We start from the raw sequence: 18604 nt of genomic DNA on the forward strand, positions 1-18604 counted from the left end.
ACCTTTGTTTCAAAAATTAATTCCAGACCGCGTAGTCTGGGCCCATAACCTGTTTAACTTTACTCTTATTGTTTTATTAAATAAAGAATACAAAAGTAATTTTTAACAAAAAATACAACCCACTTCAAAATGCGCTAAAAAGTATGAAATAATTTCTATGTCACTTATACCAATATTCCACAGCTATTAATAAAATCTATTCAATCTTTTCGAAGGCGGCGCAAAATTAAAAACTTTCTTCTACTCGGAAGATCCTAGTTCATGGGTTGCCAAGCTATGACATGCCGGTTACCGAATGACCTATTTGACAATTTCCAACGAGAATAGACATAAGTACCATGGCATACCCATTTGTATGTATGTGTGGATGCCGGAATGAAATGACCACAGCCACTTTAACAATAACTTTTATTCTGCAATAATACAAAAGAGCGTCCTTTGAGATCGCGCCAAATACATAGGCGCCATCAGGTGGAGCGCTAGTCGCGCTACTGTTGCGATCCTCGCTAGTGTGAGTGAACATAGCTACAGAATCAATTGTGAACTAGGCTGTATGGAAAATTGAATGTAAATACACAGCCGACTCTAGTACTAGCCATGCTGAACAACGTGGCAACACCGCTCACGTGACAATCGGGAGTCCTATTTTCAAAAACAGAATTATAATTACCGTCTTTTTTAATTAAAAGCTGTAGTAATATACGCTATTTTGTATTAATTATGTATAAACAATACATAAACGTTGCAACTATGGCAAGTAGAAGTGATGTGGTAGTATAAAATTGTTATAAATATGATATAAATTTTGTGTACTCTCGAAGTAGTTTGGTGTTGTGAAGCATGATATTTGAAATATTTACAGTGGTTTCAAGAAAATTTAGGTATGAAGCAAAATGAAACCATCTTTGGATCAAATTGAAACATTTAAGAATTGATAAACGTGTATATAAGTGAATAAAAACCTTGAAACAAGCGAAATTATTGGAACGAAACCAAAGAGGTTATGTGAAGTCCAGAGAGTAGCCGAGAGTCTGACGACATTGATTGGCTGGGAGTCTGGGAGTCCGGGAGGCAAATAGAGTAGGGTAGATGTTGATATATTCGGACCGGACTCCCACGGTGTTGCCATTTTTACTTCAGCACGGCTAGTATTAGAGTCGGCTGTGGTAAATATCAATCATAGTGTCACAGCCGACTCTATATAGTACTAGCCGCGTTGAAGTAAAAATGGCAACACCGCGGGAGTCCGGTCTGAATATATCAACACCTACCCTACTCTATCTGCCTCCCGGACTCCCAGACTCTCAGCCAATCAACGTCGTCAGACTCCCGACTACTCTCTGGGTCCTAGCTGCTAGAAACCGCTGCTCCTCTACTGACACTACTGGATGGTGGGGGAGGTCTGAAGCGGTAAGAGTGGGAGCAGTGGCTCTTTCACTTCTAGCAGTTAGACAGGCCTGTTATAGGTGATTAATTGTAGAAAGCAAGGCAGGATGAGTATGAGGATGACTGATTGTTTATGGAAGATATAGGAGATAGGGAGCAAATGGAATGACTGTTGGTGTGATTTTGCTCTTTGCCGAAGATAGGGAAGATGGTATCCAACAATTGTCTCACCGATATGCAGGCGTTTAATTTTTTGACCACCTCGACTCTCAGTCCCTCTTTCTTCTTTATTAAATTTTACTCCAATGTGTCGTACAAGGATGCATCTTCCCTTTGTCAACGAACTCCATAACTTTTGGTGCGTTATTTTTTATCCTCCAAACCTTTACTTATTTCAATATACTACAATATATATTTATTATAATGTACACTACTATTTTTGATTATCCTTTTATTATTATTTTAATAGATAAATATAATTCATACTATATCGTGTTTGGTATCATTTTAATCAGAAAAATCTCACAAATGCGTTAGTAGAAGTTTCATTAAAAAAAAAGTAATAAATAAACAAGTTTTATTGTTTCTTCAAGTACGTATCCACGACGAGACTAGCGGATTGCAATACGATCCGCGTAAACGAGGGACGTAAATCCTCGATACGGTTTGACCGACGCCACGAATCGCGTACTATCCTGCGACCGGTTAAGGAGACAGATCGGATAAGGGTTGTAATCAATGTAGACTGATCGTAATATGTAAAGATACTTTAATGCGTGTCAAGATTCAAAAACTAAGATGTCAATCAGAACGTCTGACACCGAGAATTCAAAACTTTGTGTGTGTCGGCGGGAGAATTCTCGCTTATTTAAGGAGTTGGATGTGGGAGGCTCCTGTGGGCCTCTTCGGTTAGGGGACCAATCGGACGAATTTCCAACCGTCACCAGTACCGGTTGGCTGTTCGGTCCGAAGGGGTGAGTCCAATGTGGTGGGGTAGTTTTGCAAGTTGCAAAATGACCTGGGTGATGTTGACCCAATAGTCCTCGAAGCCTTGTGGAAATTGCCCCGGTCTCCGGGTTTTCTCGTATCTGCGTCGCACATGCGGCCGGCAATTAGCTGTCGTGGAGAAATCCCGTTGCTGCTGGTCCCTATATCGGTACGTTTTGGGGCTGGTTGGTTGCAGTGTCTGTTTATTTTGAATTCTGACCGTTGTACAAAAGAGTCGGAGCTCAGAAACTTTTATTTTATGGTGATTGACGACGGTTAAGGGACTGAAGGTCAGTTTTCAATTTGAAGTATTGGTTTGGCAATGCATGCTTAAAACGGTTGTTGATAATAAAAATGTATCTGCTTGAATTGCCGTCTGAAGGTTCTCGTAGTTATAAACGAACAGATGTTTTTACTTTGAACGTGTAACATTTATTGTTGAATTAGAATTAGTCACACCGATATTACGGTTCGGATCATATTACACGGCTTCCTGGGCAAGCGTCTCGGTTCACCAAGGGGGTTCCCCCCATGTGGAGAGGATAGCCACTTTGCACTTATCCAGCCAATCTTTTCTTGCACTTATCCAGCTTTTACTGTAAGTCTATGGCCCTCCACCTCTTGAGTATAAGCATTTAGACGGAAAAACTTGATATGATATTTATTTTATTATCTATATTTCTTATTCATATACTAAATTTTATCAAAAAATCACGGTTAATGTTGATATAGGCAAAATTAATATTTTGAGAATACCTGCTTCCCCCGTAATGAAATTTTCCCTAGGAGAGCTTACTTTGCAGGATAATGTACACATGTACATACATCCAAACTATCGGTGTATCAGTTTTACATTTTTGTTATCTTTAAGGTTATTCCTCCCTGTAACGACAATAATAACGCTTGTGGTTCATGTTTAAATGGAATAATGGTTTCCTTGCAAACATCAACTTTGTGGTTCCTTAGGATTGTTATAATTCCAAGCTTGACTTGATAATTCGCAAAGCGTGCACCTGAAAATAGAAATAAACAATCACGTCATATGTGTACTCGTGCTACAGTGGAATGTGCTTATTATCATTTTGGGATTTGAGATTTTTGATAATATGTATTAAATAGAGGATAAAAAATACTCATTATCGAAGTTAATTTATTGTAAACGATTATGACAATTATGATCCCTATTCACTGCAACAATTTATGTTGAAAAGTTGAAGGGAACGCTTCAAGAAAACATCTACGTAATTACGTATTTTCTAAAAACTTTTATCATGCAATCATGTAGAAGATAGATCTGCTTCAATTAAAAATTAGTTAAAGAAAGGTTTTAGTGAAAGTTTTTTAAGAATTCTTATTGTTTGCCCCAAGTGTAATTATTACAATTGATAACACTAGCCTACTGATAACATTATCGATGATTATAATCATTGGATTCCACTATATTCGAGCCATACAACATTATTTTTTCATTCCAACTTTAATAAAAGTATAATTACTCTGTACGGCAAGAAGGTAATGAGACTGAATGTCTGCAGGCATACGAGTACGGTGCGGTAACAATGTTATGCGAATGGTCGAAACAGATATATCGCAATATGATCTTGTTAGACAGAGGTGCGAATCAAATAGGTAGGAATTCGAGTGATAAAAGAGAGTGGGGAAAAGGCAATATAAACACGAGGCGTCGAACAGAGCAAGCTTTAGTTATGTTACGAGTACAGAAGATTTATGTTCATCTTTGTGTTCTGGAAGAGTGAAGTTTGTTTGTGTTTAACAGAGAGATTAAGTTGTGATTATTTGTGTTCGAAACCCCCCCGTTAATCGTTCCAATAATCTAAAGCGTCGACTAATAGCATCAGACGATAGTTCGTTTTCGTAACATACAGAAGTAATGTCTTGTTTTATTGTGCCGTCACAATCTTTACGATACAGCAACGTTATAATATAAAATTTTGCGTAAAACTGAGAAAAACTGCAAGTGAAACACGTGACATGTTAAATGCTCTGCCTCATGCACCGACATTTCGTTGGTTCAAACGTTTTAAAAATGGTCAAAATGATATTGAAGATGGTGTCCGAAGTGAACAATCAAGATCGACTTCATACCCCAAATTACTAAGAAAAGCGAGAGATTTACTTAAAAACGACGCCTCTTGTATTTTTTACTATCCTCATTACTAACTTTCTTGCCGCATCATGTATTCTCATTTATGATGCCAAGTGTTTAATGGAACACGTATGTTCCACATGATTTAGATAGAACAAAAGTTAATTCACATTTAGTAAAAACATGCAGTAGTAGACATATACAGGGTGATCCTCTCGCTAGTGGACCCAAAAGGAAGTGCCGCAACAATAGAATGAAGAAGTCGACACCCCATTTCTGTCATCGCTTACTTGACGGAGGTGGCCTCTGCAGCGAAGACGGCTGTGTGCGTGAAAATGTGTTAAGAAAATATTCTGTTTGAGACTCTTCTGCTCATCATACAGATTTTCACGCACACAGCCGTCTTCGCTGGAGGGGCCACCTCCGTCAAGTAACCGATGACAGAAATGGCACTATTGTTGCGGCACTTCCTTTTGGGTCCACTAACGAGAGGATTATCCTGTATGAGTAATAATTGCAAATTATTAAAAAAGGTTAATTTAATCATAAAAGCGTTAAGCGAAATAACCAATATAAAATAACTTACATTTTGGAAAAGATGTTACAAATTACAAAATGATAAAAAGTTTTTCGTTATAATGTAATGTTAATAGTGCACATTCTTTTTTTGATATCCTGTTTACATTATTTTCGTACATTAATGTATACAGTAAATTATATATAATATTAATACTGTTTTTATTATTGGAAAGATCTTTTAAATATTGTTAGAATATTAAAATTGTCCATACCAATACAAATTCTTGGGCCATCACCAAATGCCAGGAAACTCATGGGGTGTCTGTTGGCAATCGCTTCCTCAGTGAATCTCTCAGGATCAAATCTATCAGGATCTGGGTAAATATTTGGATCTCGATGGATCGGAAATGCTGGTATCCAAACTTTTGTACCTTTTGGTATGGTAATTTTTGTACCATTAAACGTGTAGTTCTTTAATGCTTCTCGCGGTAACATAGGTAATATTGGATATTTTCTCAATGTTTCTGTATAAAAGAACAATAGGTGGAAAATTATGTAAAATTAATAAAATTTAATAGAAAAGTATTTTTGGTCCTATGTGATTACTTTATTGAATAATATATACCTTTAAATACTTTTTCCAAATATTTCATTCCTTTAATTTGATCGTACGTTAAAGTTTTCCCATATTTTTCATCATGTTGTTTTATTTCTTTCTGTAATTTGTCCTGTATTTCATGATTTTGCGCTAATTCGTAAAGAGTATGGGATATAGTCGTCGAGGAGGTCTCGAATCCAGCTATGAATAAAACCAATGCTTGAGCGGTGAGGAACTCATCTGTCAATTCTGTAAAATACAATAACGTTTTGTTTGTTCACTTGCTCCCTGTTATATGTACACTTGCGATCGAATCAGATTTCCCTAGGGAAAATGGCGGTAGAAGGAAAGCAGGAAATTTCAAAATTGTATTCTTTACGATATTAATAAATGATTTCGAAAAAAAAATTTAATCTGTTAGTATTAAATATTATAAAATTTAGTGTATAACTGAAAAGTATGAATAACAAAATAAATATTCATTCAAACTTTTCTGTGTAGACGTTTTGGTGAGAGACCACACTTATATATAGTTATTATTAGTTAATGTTATTTACTTTTTAAAATAATCTAACAATCAAACATCAAAAAACAAACAACGTATCAGCGTCATTTCAACTTGTCCTTTATAAATAACTTTGTGACTGTCCCATATGGTTTTTTGAAAGATATGAACAGAGTTTCTACAGCGCCTCGTAAAGATGTTGCTCTTTCTAGATATGAACCTAGAGCAGACGCAACGTAAAGATTGCTATTTCCTAAAAAGAAAGGTAAGATAAGAACTGGTTGTTTTGTTTCGGGCCTGTAGTCTCAATTCTACTGGGAATCTTAATCTCGTATATATCCTGTATTTTCTTAATATCGTTGATATTAATTATTGAAAACGTTTGAATTCTATGTCCCGTAACTAGCGCTAGTAAAGTTATTAATTTTTCTGATAACATCTTTAGATTTAATTCTCCGTTCTCAGGTAACGACGTAAAATAACTTAAAACTATCTTAGGGTCCTATATCAGGTCGTATTTTGATTTTGATGGTCGCGTATTAAAAACTCCTTTAAAAAACCGCCGCATTCTAAGGTCCTGTGCCATATCGGGTCCCACTAATAGAGCAATCGCTGATTTGGTTGTATTTGTAGTGGAAAAGCAGCATTCTAAAGAAATTAAGTTAAGGAATCACCGTTGTAGTCAAAAATCTATTAACGGCATAAATCGGTTTTTATCCGACTTCGAAAAGGAGGAGGATACTCCATTTGATGGGTATATATGTATATTTCTTCTTTTTTTATGCATATTCACCGATTACGCCGAGACGGATGGACCAATCGGAACGAAACCTTTTGCATCTGGTAGAGTATGTCTCCCGATTGGTCCCGTTAAAAAACCATTTTATATTTTTTCACTCCGAACGCTTTTTCTTGCAAAAAAACGTACTATGTATTTCATGTACGTGCGACGTTCGGTCGCCGATTACTGCGAGACGAATGGACCAATCAGATTATAACGTATAACTACCCCCATTGGTCCCGTAAAAAAAATATTTTGCGTTTTTTCATTCCTAACGACTTTTTTTTCTAAATGTATGTTCGCCGATTACTCCGAGACAGATGGACCAATCGGGACGAAACCTTTTGCGTCTAGTAGAGTATGTGTCCCGATTGGTCCCGTTAAAAAAATATTTTGCATTTTTTCATCCGTAACGATTTTTTTTTCTAAATGTATGTTCGCCGATTACTCCGAGACGGATGGACCAATCGGAACGAAACTTTTTGCATCTTGTAGAGTATATATCCCACTTGGTTCCGTCAGAAAGGCATTTTGCATTTTTTCATTGCTAACGATTTTTTTGCAAGAACGTAATGCTTGATTTACATTTTTCACCGATTACCGCAAGACTAATGGACCAGTGGGATCGAAAATTTTGCATCTTGTAGAGTATATCTTCCAATTGGTCCTGCAAAAAAATTTTTGTATTTTTTCATTTCTAACGACTTTTATCGCAAAATACGTAATACTTCATTTATATCTTCCGGCGTTTATGCTACTGGGAATGTACCGATTGTGATGAAACCTTTCACATTTAGTAGGAGGTATATCCGCGATGAACCCTCTTGCAAAAATGTATGGAATTTGTTAATAATTACTGTTATAGCCAAAAATCTATTCCTTCATGTTATTCTGCAAGGAATGTGTCGTTCGCGATGAAACCTTTTATATGTAGTAGGATATACAGGGTGTCACGCGACTACCTCGACAGCTGAAGAGGGATGATTGGGAAGGTGATTCTAAACAACTTTTTCTTTTACCAAAATGTTGGTTAAGGCTTGGTTTTCGAGTTAATAACAAAATACACCGACCAATCCGAACGCGTATAGCGCGCAGTCCCAGGGACTGCAATGTCGGGTACGAAAATCGGGCCAGACGTATGTCACGAACGAACGGCTTGGCACCCCGTTGGCATAGCACAATAAAAAAACTGAACTGGTAGAACATTTTTAGTCGTGATTTTGAACGAATACGGAACCTAATCTCTTGTCGCCTATCATAATGTAAAAAAGGAAATTCTAAGGATTCTAAACAACAAATAAAAATGTTTGAAGTGGAATAATTAATAAACGTTTGAATTGGAGGCTACGTTAATGATGAAAAGTTTGATAACAATTTAAATGAAACTTACCCATTCGTTTCTAAATTAACCTAAATTAACCACTAGGTCACTGTATCGATTCTGAACATTTGACGAGGAACACCTCGCCTATTATTCATACCTAAGTGCAATAAATGAGGGGAGTTCACTGACCCGATCATGAAAGCAGCTGTTCTACCAAACGTGTTTCCTCGTTTCCCAGTGACAATTATCTGCTTTCAGCGTAGCAGGTTAATTTAGAAACGAATGGGTAAGTTTCATTTAAATTGTTTTCAAATTTTTCATCATTAACGAAGCCTCCAATTCAAACGTTTATTAATTATTCCATTTCAATCATTTTTATTTGTTGTTTAGAATGCTTAGAATTTCCTATTTTACATTATGACAAGCGACAAGAGATTAGGTTCCGTATTCATTTTAAACGACTAAAAATGTTCTACCAGTTTAGTTTTTTTATTGTGTTATGCCAACACTTTCAATTTTTAATAAATATTTCTAATTAAGTGAGTCAACAAACTGCCATGTGGAAATTTATACTACCCGCAATTATATGAGTATGCATAATAATAGGGGCAATAGGTTTGAATGCAAAACCCATCACACATATATGGGTAATGTAGTAATCAACGCATTTGTGATTATTTTGTTAAATAAGATTATGTTCCAAAAGAAGATTAGGTCGCTTATATTTCGTATTACGAATCCAAATACTCACCAACAGTTGGCAGCTTTTCAGGGTGTTCTCGAAGTTCCATGAGTGTATTAATAAAATCTGGTCTATGTATATTATTTTTTTTCCTGTATCTCATTGTATCAGATACCATATTTATAAAAAATTCGCTCACTCCAACAGCTTGAATATAATTTCCAATCAAAACGTATAGTCGAGGGAAGAACTGCCTTATTGCAGTTCTAACTGTCGTTCGAAAACATGGTGCTAAAAATCTTCTGCCCATTTCACGGAATTCACTATTTTCGTCCGAGAGAGCATTTGTAACAATCCCAAAGACACAGCTACCGATTACATCGGTAGTGAATTTTGCAGCTAATTCGCGACATTCTATTGGCTCTTGTTTCTCTATCATTTTGTCCAGGTATTCTTCCAAATGTTGCGCACAGTCTATTATAAGAGGAAACATCTCTTTGAGTTTGCCGGAAGTAAAAGTTGGTGAAAGTTTTGCCCTCAGTGGTTTCCATCTTTCGGATTCCAGAAAGAAGAGATGTTCCGCTAATGGTTCTACCTATGAATACAATCTGTTAGCATTTACAGTAGACTCTCGTCATATTCCCACGTGAGTGGTTTGGTGTTCACATGGACTTTAAAACATACAAGTGCCACTATTCTACCAATATAATCTATGAAAATGATACATTTCTATCTTTCCTCCTACCTTTCAAATGAGAGCTTGAATGCTTGAAAAATTTGTTGCCCTTACGGTCTCGTCGGCAATTATACAATAAGGTTTTATTGTAGTTATAATTGTATTTCAGTGGCGCAACCATAATTACAAGAGGATTTAAAAATTTTTCTTTCATAGCTTATTAATATTGTGATACCATTAAGTATAATTTTCTTTACTTTTGCTAATTCTCGGCAAAGTTTGGTGAAATTAAAAATATTCTGGTTGTTAATTTGGGGGGGGGGGGGGGGGGCCTTTTGAATCCATTAGTTACGTCACTGTTGCAGTTCATAGTATTATTTATTTAATCCGACGTTCATGAGGGTCTCATGGACTCCATTTAAGAATTCAAGTAATTACGAAACTATACGCAATGTAAGACTAAATAGTTATTTACATTATTATTAAATAGTATTAAAATAAATTGAATACAAGATATAGTAACATTTGGACGCCTTTTTACCCTTATACCTTATTGTTAAACGAAAGAGTTTCATATATTGAGAGAACAATTTTTTAAAAAACGGTATAGAATTTAAGAAATGAAAATTTATATAAAATACAAAATTAAATTCAGATTGGAACTCTCTCCATGGTCCGTCGTCCGAATAATTAAAAACTCGTAGATACAAGCTGATTCATGTCATCCAATGCGTATTAAAAGTTTAGATACATGCTACTTTTCACCAAAACTAAATCTGTAATTATTAATTTTTTCTGTCAAAAGTAAGTTACATTTATCTAATATGGTTATTTTGTCGTCTAAAACGAAGAAATACAAGCAATTGTAAATTCTGATCTCGAAATTTTATTACCCACATTTACTGATCTATTTATCATACCATTCGATTAGATTAAATAACACAACATCATCTATTGAAATAATTGGTTAGTGATTAGAATGACTTTTGTACCTTTTTATAATAAGGTAGTCCTCGATCTGCAAATATAGGGAAATCCTTAACAAGAACATCTTTGATCAGATCCAAATCATTGACAATCAAAGTAGGGGTTGTAGCTTCAAATATTCCAAACAATGGTTCATGTTTGAATTCGTCATATAGTCTCTTCACAGATTCACTCATGGATTCCTTTTTAAAGGCTATTTCTTTCAAATTTCCAAAAAGTATTGTCGGTGCTGGTCCAGGTATGTTTCGTTTCTTCCAAAAATCATAGTTAGAAGTGTGATGGTAATAGAGATAAAGAAGCACTATAGTAATGCCGCAGAGTATTTGGAAATATTCTATCATGTTGTTCCAGATTTTCTAAACAGATCTTGAACAAGCAAAAGCTGGTTATTAATCCAAGTAATATGGTAGGGTAGGATATGATCCTGTGAACATTAAAGTGGCTGTAGTTTCTCTTTTTAAAATTAGCAAGGCAGTTTTGAGTAGACAATCAAGTGTAGAGAGTAAGATTTAAAGAACTGTTTATTACTCTTGAATACAAGGAATACTTTAACAGATATGTGCAAAATAAAAGTCAAAATGCTATTGTTAATACATTAAAAACTGCTATAAAATATATACCCTATACAGTAACGTCTCTCACACTGCCCCTCAGCTCGGAATCAAAATGGGACAACTTCGGAAGAGTAGAATCGTTTTTTGAGCCTGGCAGCTCCCTTTTGTAGTTTGCCGAACAAAGAAAAGGGCTGCGAATAAAAGAGAAGGACAGCATGATGCATCAACTTTTTTAATATGCAATTACTAATATCATATTGGTGAGATTTTTGTGATTAATATCAGACCAAACACGATATAATTTGGACCACGTTTACTTATTAATACCTATTGGGTAATTTATTTCATTATCGCTTTAAATGAATTACAAAAGCGGATTTCTAGAAGAAATACACATAATATTTGTACACGTTACATGTTGAATACGTAAGTTGTGTCTGTGCAATGTGGAAACAGCCTACATTCGAGGGACAACGTGGTGGTACAGCCTACGTTTTACGGACAATGTGAGGAAAAGGCTAACATTCTAGGAATATCACACTTCAACCTTTTTCTGTGATTTGCAATATCCATTACGTGATTCTTATAGAGTTTTTCATACTAATACTGGATCCTGTTTCAGGATTGCTCCATCGCGTACCGTTTTTGAGAAACAGGCATTTTTGTAAAAATGTGTAATTTTGGAAAGAAATGAAGTATTACGTGGAAACTAAAAATACGAGTGTCGCAATCGTTTAATGGAGGGGGTTTCGACTCCCCGGACGCCTTGAGTTCGGGCCGGGGAGCGCTAGGTGGCGGCGAGAGGAACCGTGCTCTCGCAAGCGCTTGCCCGGCATGCGGCTCGAATATATACAACTTTCGAACCGCGGTATGATAGGTGTCTGGGGCAGGGGTCGTCTGTTGTCAGCCCCGCTGACGAGTCTAATGCCGGCAGTACACGCTCGCCGAGGCGATTCGAACGCAAGATCTCCCGAGACGAGAGTCCCGAGACCCGAGACCCGAGAGCACCGTGTACACTCTCGCGAGGGCTACCCGTGTACACCTAGTGTCGGCTTCGCTTCTTTTGACTCGTCCTGAAAGCTCGCGTCTAGGCCGAGCGCCTCGAGCACGAGGCGAGAGGGCACGAGGCGAGGCGAAGACCATCAAGTACATTCTCGTGCTCGCCTGGTCTCGGGTCGCCTCGGCGAGTGTGTACTGCCGGCATAACAGACGATCCCGAGACGAAACACCGTTTGTTTTCTTCCGACTGCTACACGAGGAAATTCCTCTATACGTCTATGTGAACAATGATATTTTTTGGTGATTTTTAATATTTGTAAGTGCTTGTCAAAGTTTGAAAAAGAGTGGACGTAAGTACTTACTTTGTACGCACTATTTTTGTATTTTCATGAGAAACCTTTTATCTAGCAGAAATGTACTTCAGTATTGCCACGAAATAAGCAAGTGGCTCGGGACCGAACCGTTGCTTATTTCGAGGGAGGTAGCTATTCGGCTTGACTTTGTTCTCGAAACGGGACGATAGAGAACGTGAGAAACGAGTGAGAGATCCGAGGTAGCGGCAAATCATAAAGTGATCGGCCGAGCAGCGATGTTATTTTTTGAACAAGGATAGAAAGCATTATATACATATATTCCATCCTTCTTTTACTAACCGCTGTCACTGCTCAGTCGAGCGTGAAATTTATTACCCTAAACATCGGCTTCGCGCTTTCATGGACCTCTCACTTTGCGGGCGACTTCAAACAAAGAAGAGGGGATAGCGAGTTGCTTATTTCGAAGCAGAGACCACTTGCTTATTTCGAAGCAATACTGTAAATCTCTATCCCCTCTTCTTTGTTTGAAGTCGCCCGCAAAGTGAGAGGTCCGAAAAATGAGTGAGAGGTCCATGAAAGCGAGAAGCGGATGTTTTGGGTAATAAATTATCACGCACGACTGACGACATCGGTTAGTAGAAGAAGGATGGAATATATATAATGCTTTCTCAGTCTGGTATATTTGCCTCGACATAAGCGAAATAGTGCGAGAATGAGAGGGCATGCTATATTCTATCCTTGTTCACAAAATAACATCCTTGCTCGGCCGATCACTTTATGATTTGCCACTACTTCAGATCTCTCACTCGTTTCTCGTGTTCTATATCGTCCGTTTCAAGAACAAAGTCGAGCCGTATAGCATACCTGATCCGTAATAAGCAACTGCCCAGACCCGAGCGTGTTGCTTATTTCGAGGCAATTCTGTATGTATAGAAGTAAACTTCGACTTGTAGAGGTCATGGTTCTCCTAAATTCGAGTTGTAGAGGTAAAATATATATTACGCATGCGACAAATAATTCGAGTTAGCGGAAGTTTTATTTTGAGTTATAGAGATTTTTATAATGGAGCGGAAGGGAATGGAAAAAATTTTCGTCGTATAGAGGTTTTCGAGTTATCGAAGTTCTACTGTACAAGGATATTAACCTAAGGTTAAATGTATAATTTTTAAACAAATAATTTTTATATATTGAGAAAATAATTAAAGAAATTGTTAAAGAAACAATGTAAAATTCAAAAAGTCAAAATAATATGAAACAGAAAATTAAATAAAATAACATATGTGTTCTGTATAAATAATATAACCATCTCTGACTACATTTTCAGTATCAAGTTATTGTATTCTGTGATTGATGAAACGTATCAGTTATAGAAATCGTAATGATGGATTCCCTTATCAATATACGCAAGGAGTGATTCTCTTATCAAAGTAATGTTTAAATATAAATTGAAAAGTAATGACACAGCATTCGCGAAAACATTTTTGACGAAGAATATTATTAGCGTGATGGTAAACAAACAAAATTATCTTGAATATAAAACGAAAAATGCAGAATTGGCATGATTTGTAAAAAATTATCAGAAATAGGTGATATTGACCTTACATGGGGAGGGGGAGAGGGGAAAGATAAAAGAGCGGTATTACCGACACAATGAATCCAAAAAATGGGTTTACAGTCTTACAAGAATCTATTTATTGTCCTTATATGAGAAGATTTTGAGCTGGGGGACGGTTCATTTGAAAGAGTAAGATTTAATGCAGTGCTCTCTGAACATGGTTTAATGAGTTTCTGTTAATTTAGAAAGTTGAAGAAAAATCGACAAAATACATACCTACAATTGCGGAATCCAAGTATTTTTATGTCATTGAAGCAGTATACTGACTGAAAGCAATTCCAAAGTGTACTACTAGGTATCACTAACTGCAAATTAAGATACATTTTGTCTCGATTAATTGAGAAATTAAGTCGTAAAGTGGATTCTCGTGACAGAGTAAAAAACGTGACGAGCTTAGCTCGGTTAGTACATACAAGGTGGCGTTTAATTAAAAAAGCTGCTAATTTGGAACTTAATATTATTTGTATAAATAAGTTTTTGGTGATTTCTATGATAGTTATTATGTCAAATAAGAATGATTACACAAAACGAAGAATTTTAATAATTAATAAAAATATGCAAGAAATAAGTTAATATGTAATTTATTCCTTTATACTGAAATTAATTTAAATTATTTATTAATTTCTGAAACATTAACTTTTAAATGCTATCATAGGATCATATTTGAACTTTTCAAAATAAAATCTATGGTTTATGTGTTCAAGTGTAGATGACAGCAAATGTTATTTAAAAAACATTGCTTTTACATCTAACAATAAGAAACTCCTGAACAAATAGCCCATAAAAATTGCAATTATAGCATAGTAGCATCTATGTATTAAAAATCAATATAAGTTGTTCGAAAATGACGAATAACAAATGACGAATTTTGTTATATTATTATTTAAATTGGTCATTTACATTACTCAAATAAAAGATAATTCGTCATTCTCAAAAAACTTTGTTGCATTAATAATTTCAATTCAAGTGATAAATTATTCATTATTAGCAATTAATGTATTATTCATTATTTGTAAATACGCCTAACACTATAGATATGTAAATATGTGAGTTAATAACCTGAGAAAATGTGAAAACATAAGATATGAACGAAAATGTACAAGTATGTTTAACGTGTTATGTAAGTATAATAGTTGTCAATGTCAATGTAAGCAAAGTGTAACCACATATAAATAGATGTAAGAAAAAGAATTCTATGTATAGTTCCTTCATTTATTGCATACTTCAGTAGTTGACAAGTATGTAAATTAAATTGATCTGATTCGCCATGAGTAAGCAATTCATAATATAATCCTACACACATGTTTATTTGCACCACTGTTTCAATATGTAGTATTAACAAACTATTAACACTGGAACTACCAAAGAGGTCAAAATGATTGATTTCCAGTTTCTTATTTTAAATTATATTATACCTTATTTATCGAGGTACTTTTGTTGAAATGGACATATTAAATTATGTTTTATCCTTTATCTATCTAGTAATATACATTATTTTCAACTTAAAAATAAGTGTGCATCAAACGTCGATAGTTCAAGTATTAACTCACTATAGGTAAAGGAACTGTAGGATCTTCGTAAAAGTTGCTGTACATAACACTTGAATCTCAACTGATACATAAGTAACAAACCGTGCCAAGTCTTCTGAAAATCAGACGTTATAATCAAGGTCTCATGTGATTGGTGATAATAACTTGCTGTTACCTCAAGAAGGGGAAGTTATACAAGTGTTGATGCAACTTACACTGATGGAATTAATTCTGGACACTTTGAATAAAAATATGGTAATTATTTAGAAGTTGGCCCTCCTCATCGATTTTCGTGACCTTGAAATATGTTGTCAAGGTCATCATTCTTAACAACTTTTCCCTATACATGTTACCGCCGCGCCGCACGGCCTGTTTCCGAGATATTCGTAAAAAACTGCAGTTATACTTATGTCACCAGTACACTGTATTTCGGGAAAAATGGAGACTGAATAGTGATTGAAGTGGTTTGAGGTTTGGGTTAGGGTTAGGGTTAGGTTAGGTTAGGTTAGGTTAGGTTTAGGTTAGGTTCACCCCTGTGGCTGGGGGGTTTAGAGTACAGCCACGGTAACCCCTGCCTGTCGTAAGAGGCGGCTAAAAGGGGGGCGTGAAGATGGAAGACAGCGAAGAGGACAGTCGTGGTTGGGGCGCTGCAGTGAGAAGAGGACGCTCTGAAGGAGGTATGCAGAACACGGGTGAGCTTTCGTTTATTTATTACTATACTTAATCATTTGTTTTTGTGTGCTTGAGATCTTGTGAGAATGTGCGAGTGTGTGCGAGTGTGGGTGTGCGTGTGCGGGATGTATGTAACAGGTATCGGGACATCATGGCTGAAAGCAGAAGAGAAGGTGGCGAGGTAGAAGAAGAGCGACGATGACTCCAGAAAAGAAGAGGCGGAAACTGATGACAGGCGTGGTTGGGACGCTGCAGTGGAGAAGAGGACTTCCCGAGGGGGTGAAGCAGAACACAGGTATTTATTTCTTTATTACTTACATAATTAATTATTTATTTTGTGCGTGTTGATGCTTGATTGAGGGCTTGTGCGAATGTGAGTGTGGGTGTGCGGTGTGTATGCGGTAGGTTTCCGGGCATCGTGGCTCAGAGAAGAGAAGACGGCGAGGCAGAAGAAGAGTGGCGACAACTTGTGAATAGAAGAGGCGGAAAATGAAGACAGTCGTGGCTGGGATGCTGCAGTGGAGAAGAGGACGCCTTCAAGGGGTTAATCAGGATACAGGTATTTATTGGTTTATTTATTTATATATTTATTCATTTATTTTGTGCGAGTTTGATGGTTGCTTGAAGCCCGTGAGAGTGTGTGTGCGAGTGTGCGTGGAACAGGTCATCGAGGATTGCAGCCTACGAAGACATGGCGCGATCACCCGTTGAGCAGGAGCTCCGGTTCCTGGTCGTGGCCGAAGAGCAAGCCCTGCTGAAACAGGTGAACACATGGCGCGATCACCCGTTGAGCAGGAGCTCCGGTTTCTGATCGTGGCCGAAGAAAAATGGCCTGTCCTCGTGGCAGGACAAGTGGGCGTGATGACATCTAGGAAAAGCCACATCATCATTATCAACCCACCAGGTGGACGTAGAGGTGGCGCGGTCACGCCGGGATGGTGTGATCCTTGAGGATATCCCCCGGTGCCGACCGTTGCTGAAGAAAAATGGCCTGACTTCGTGGAAGGACAGGTGGGCGTGATGACATCGAGGATAAGCCACATCATCATTATCGACCTACCATGGTGGACGAAGACGGGCACGGTCAACTGTGGAGATACGATGTCCCTGTCCTGGCCGTGCTGAAGAGGAACCCCTGTCCTGGCAATAGTGTTAGGCAGGCAAAGAGGTGGCGCGGTCACACCGGGAAGGCGCGATCCTGGAGGATGCCCCGGTGCTGATCGTTGCTGAAGAAAAATTCCTGCGTGTACTGCTCAGGTTGAAATGTCCTACCGCAAGATCAGAGGTGCAACGGCGTGGATCTGTAGATGCCCCATGGTGCCTAGCGCATGGCGTTTCTGCGGGAGGACGGAATAATGCGAAATGCATTGAATTGCCAAAGCGCCGTTGTGGCTATACGTTAGTAACCTGTTATATATCCCAAAGGGTACTGGCGGCCCACACAGGGGAGAGGTTTTAGTGGGTAGTATACCCAGCCACAGGACTGTCCCCTCTGGACTACCTGCTCAAGGTCGCCCCTTCTGGGCTGAGACCTACTCTTGGGCTAAACCCCACCCTTCGGGGTCGGGTTGCCAGGTTGCCCCCTTCTGGGGTTGCCTCCTTGGGTTTGCCCCCACCAAACGGGCGCCAGGCTGCCCCCTCAGGGCGGGTATGAGTCCCACACTGCCCGGGCCCCCTCTAGCCGAATAGACGAAAGGGGAATCGTCCCTCGCGTGCATAAATGCATTTCCTCTCCTAAAAAAAAAAAAGGTTTAGGTTAGGTTTAGGTTTAGAGCATACATGGCGTAATCGTTGTACAGGTCTCCACCCTTACGGTGGAGAATTTTATCCGTTAATTTGACATCTGCCTAATTGGTAAAACTTTTTTACTGTTATTTATGTCAATAACAGCGCCTAGGCGGTCTCCTAGAAATAGATAAGGTGTTAGGGAACATTCCAGGATAAATCGCGGTTTTCCTACTGATGAATAAGGGCGATACAATCCCTGAAGGGGACGTGATAGCACATTGCTAAGGACAAGAGCGAGAATAAACGTATAGATGGCATAGTATAATCTCCATATTGACTAAAGATAATGTGGGGGAGTATACCCTATAAAAAAGGCGATCCTTTGACAATCACAGAGAAGACAGAATTCTCGGCGTAGATGGCCAGTTGAGGGCATAGCGCAAATACGGGATCTAAGTCGCCGGCAATCAAAATCTGAATGAATATGATAACCTGATGAATAGTTGGCGTTTTAAAGGCCATCATAGTTATGACTATTAGCCAGACTTGTCGCACTACCCCCCGAAGAAATGCACATAGCGGTACCGGGGGTTGGTTCACGCGATACCTGCCGGTCTGCGAACTCGAGGCGGGGGTTCTTT

At 37.8% G+C, this 18604-nt stretch overlaps 1 protein-coding gene across 2 annotated transcripts; it reads right to left on the minus strand.

The window, feature by feature from the left end:
* Positions 1-1935: 1935 nt before the first annotated feature.
* On the minus strand, positions 1936-15648 carry LOC114881129 (cytochrome P450 6a2-like). 2 transcript variants are annotated; one of them, XM_029197795.2, is made up of 7 exons: positions 15585-15648; positions 14251-14339; positions 10558-10918; positions 8959-9484; positions 5625-5846; positions 5272-5523; positions 1936-3386 (listed from the first exon to the last, which is right to left on the minus strand). In XM_029197795.2, exons 3-7 carry the CDS (start codon positions 10891-10893, stop codon positions 3223-3225), a joined length of 1500 nt encoding a protein of 499 aa, XP_029053628.1. In that variant the 5' UTR covers positions 10894-10918; positions 14251-14339; positions 15585-15648; the 3' UTR covers positions 1936-3222. The 2 variants fall into 2 exon arrangements, with proteins under 2 accessions (XP_029053628.1, XP_029053627.1); XM_029197794.2 differs by lacking the exon at positions 15585-15648 and adding an exon at positions 11173-11297 and having other exon boundaries at positions 14251-14448.
* Between the last annotated feature and the right edge of the window lie 2956 nt (positions 15649-18604).

The sequence above is a fragment of the Osmia bicornis genome, chromosome 14, assembly GCF_907164935.1.
Source record: "Osmia bicornis bicornis chromosome 14, iOsmBic2.1, whole genome shotgun sequence".
NCBI classification, from domain to species: domain Eukaryota; kingdom Metazoa; phylum Arthropoda; class Insecta; order Hymenoptera; family Megachilidae; genus Osmia; species Osmia bicornis.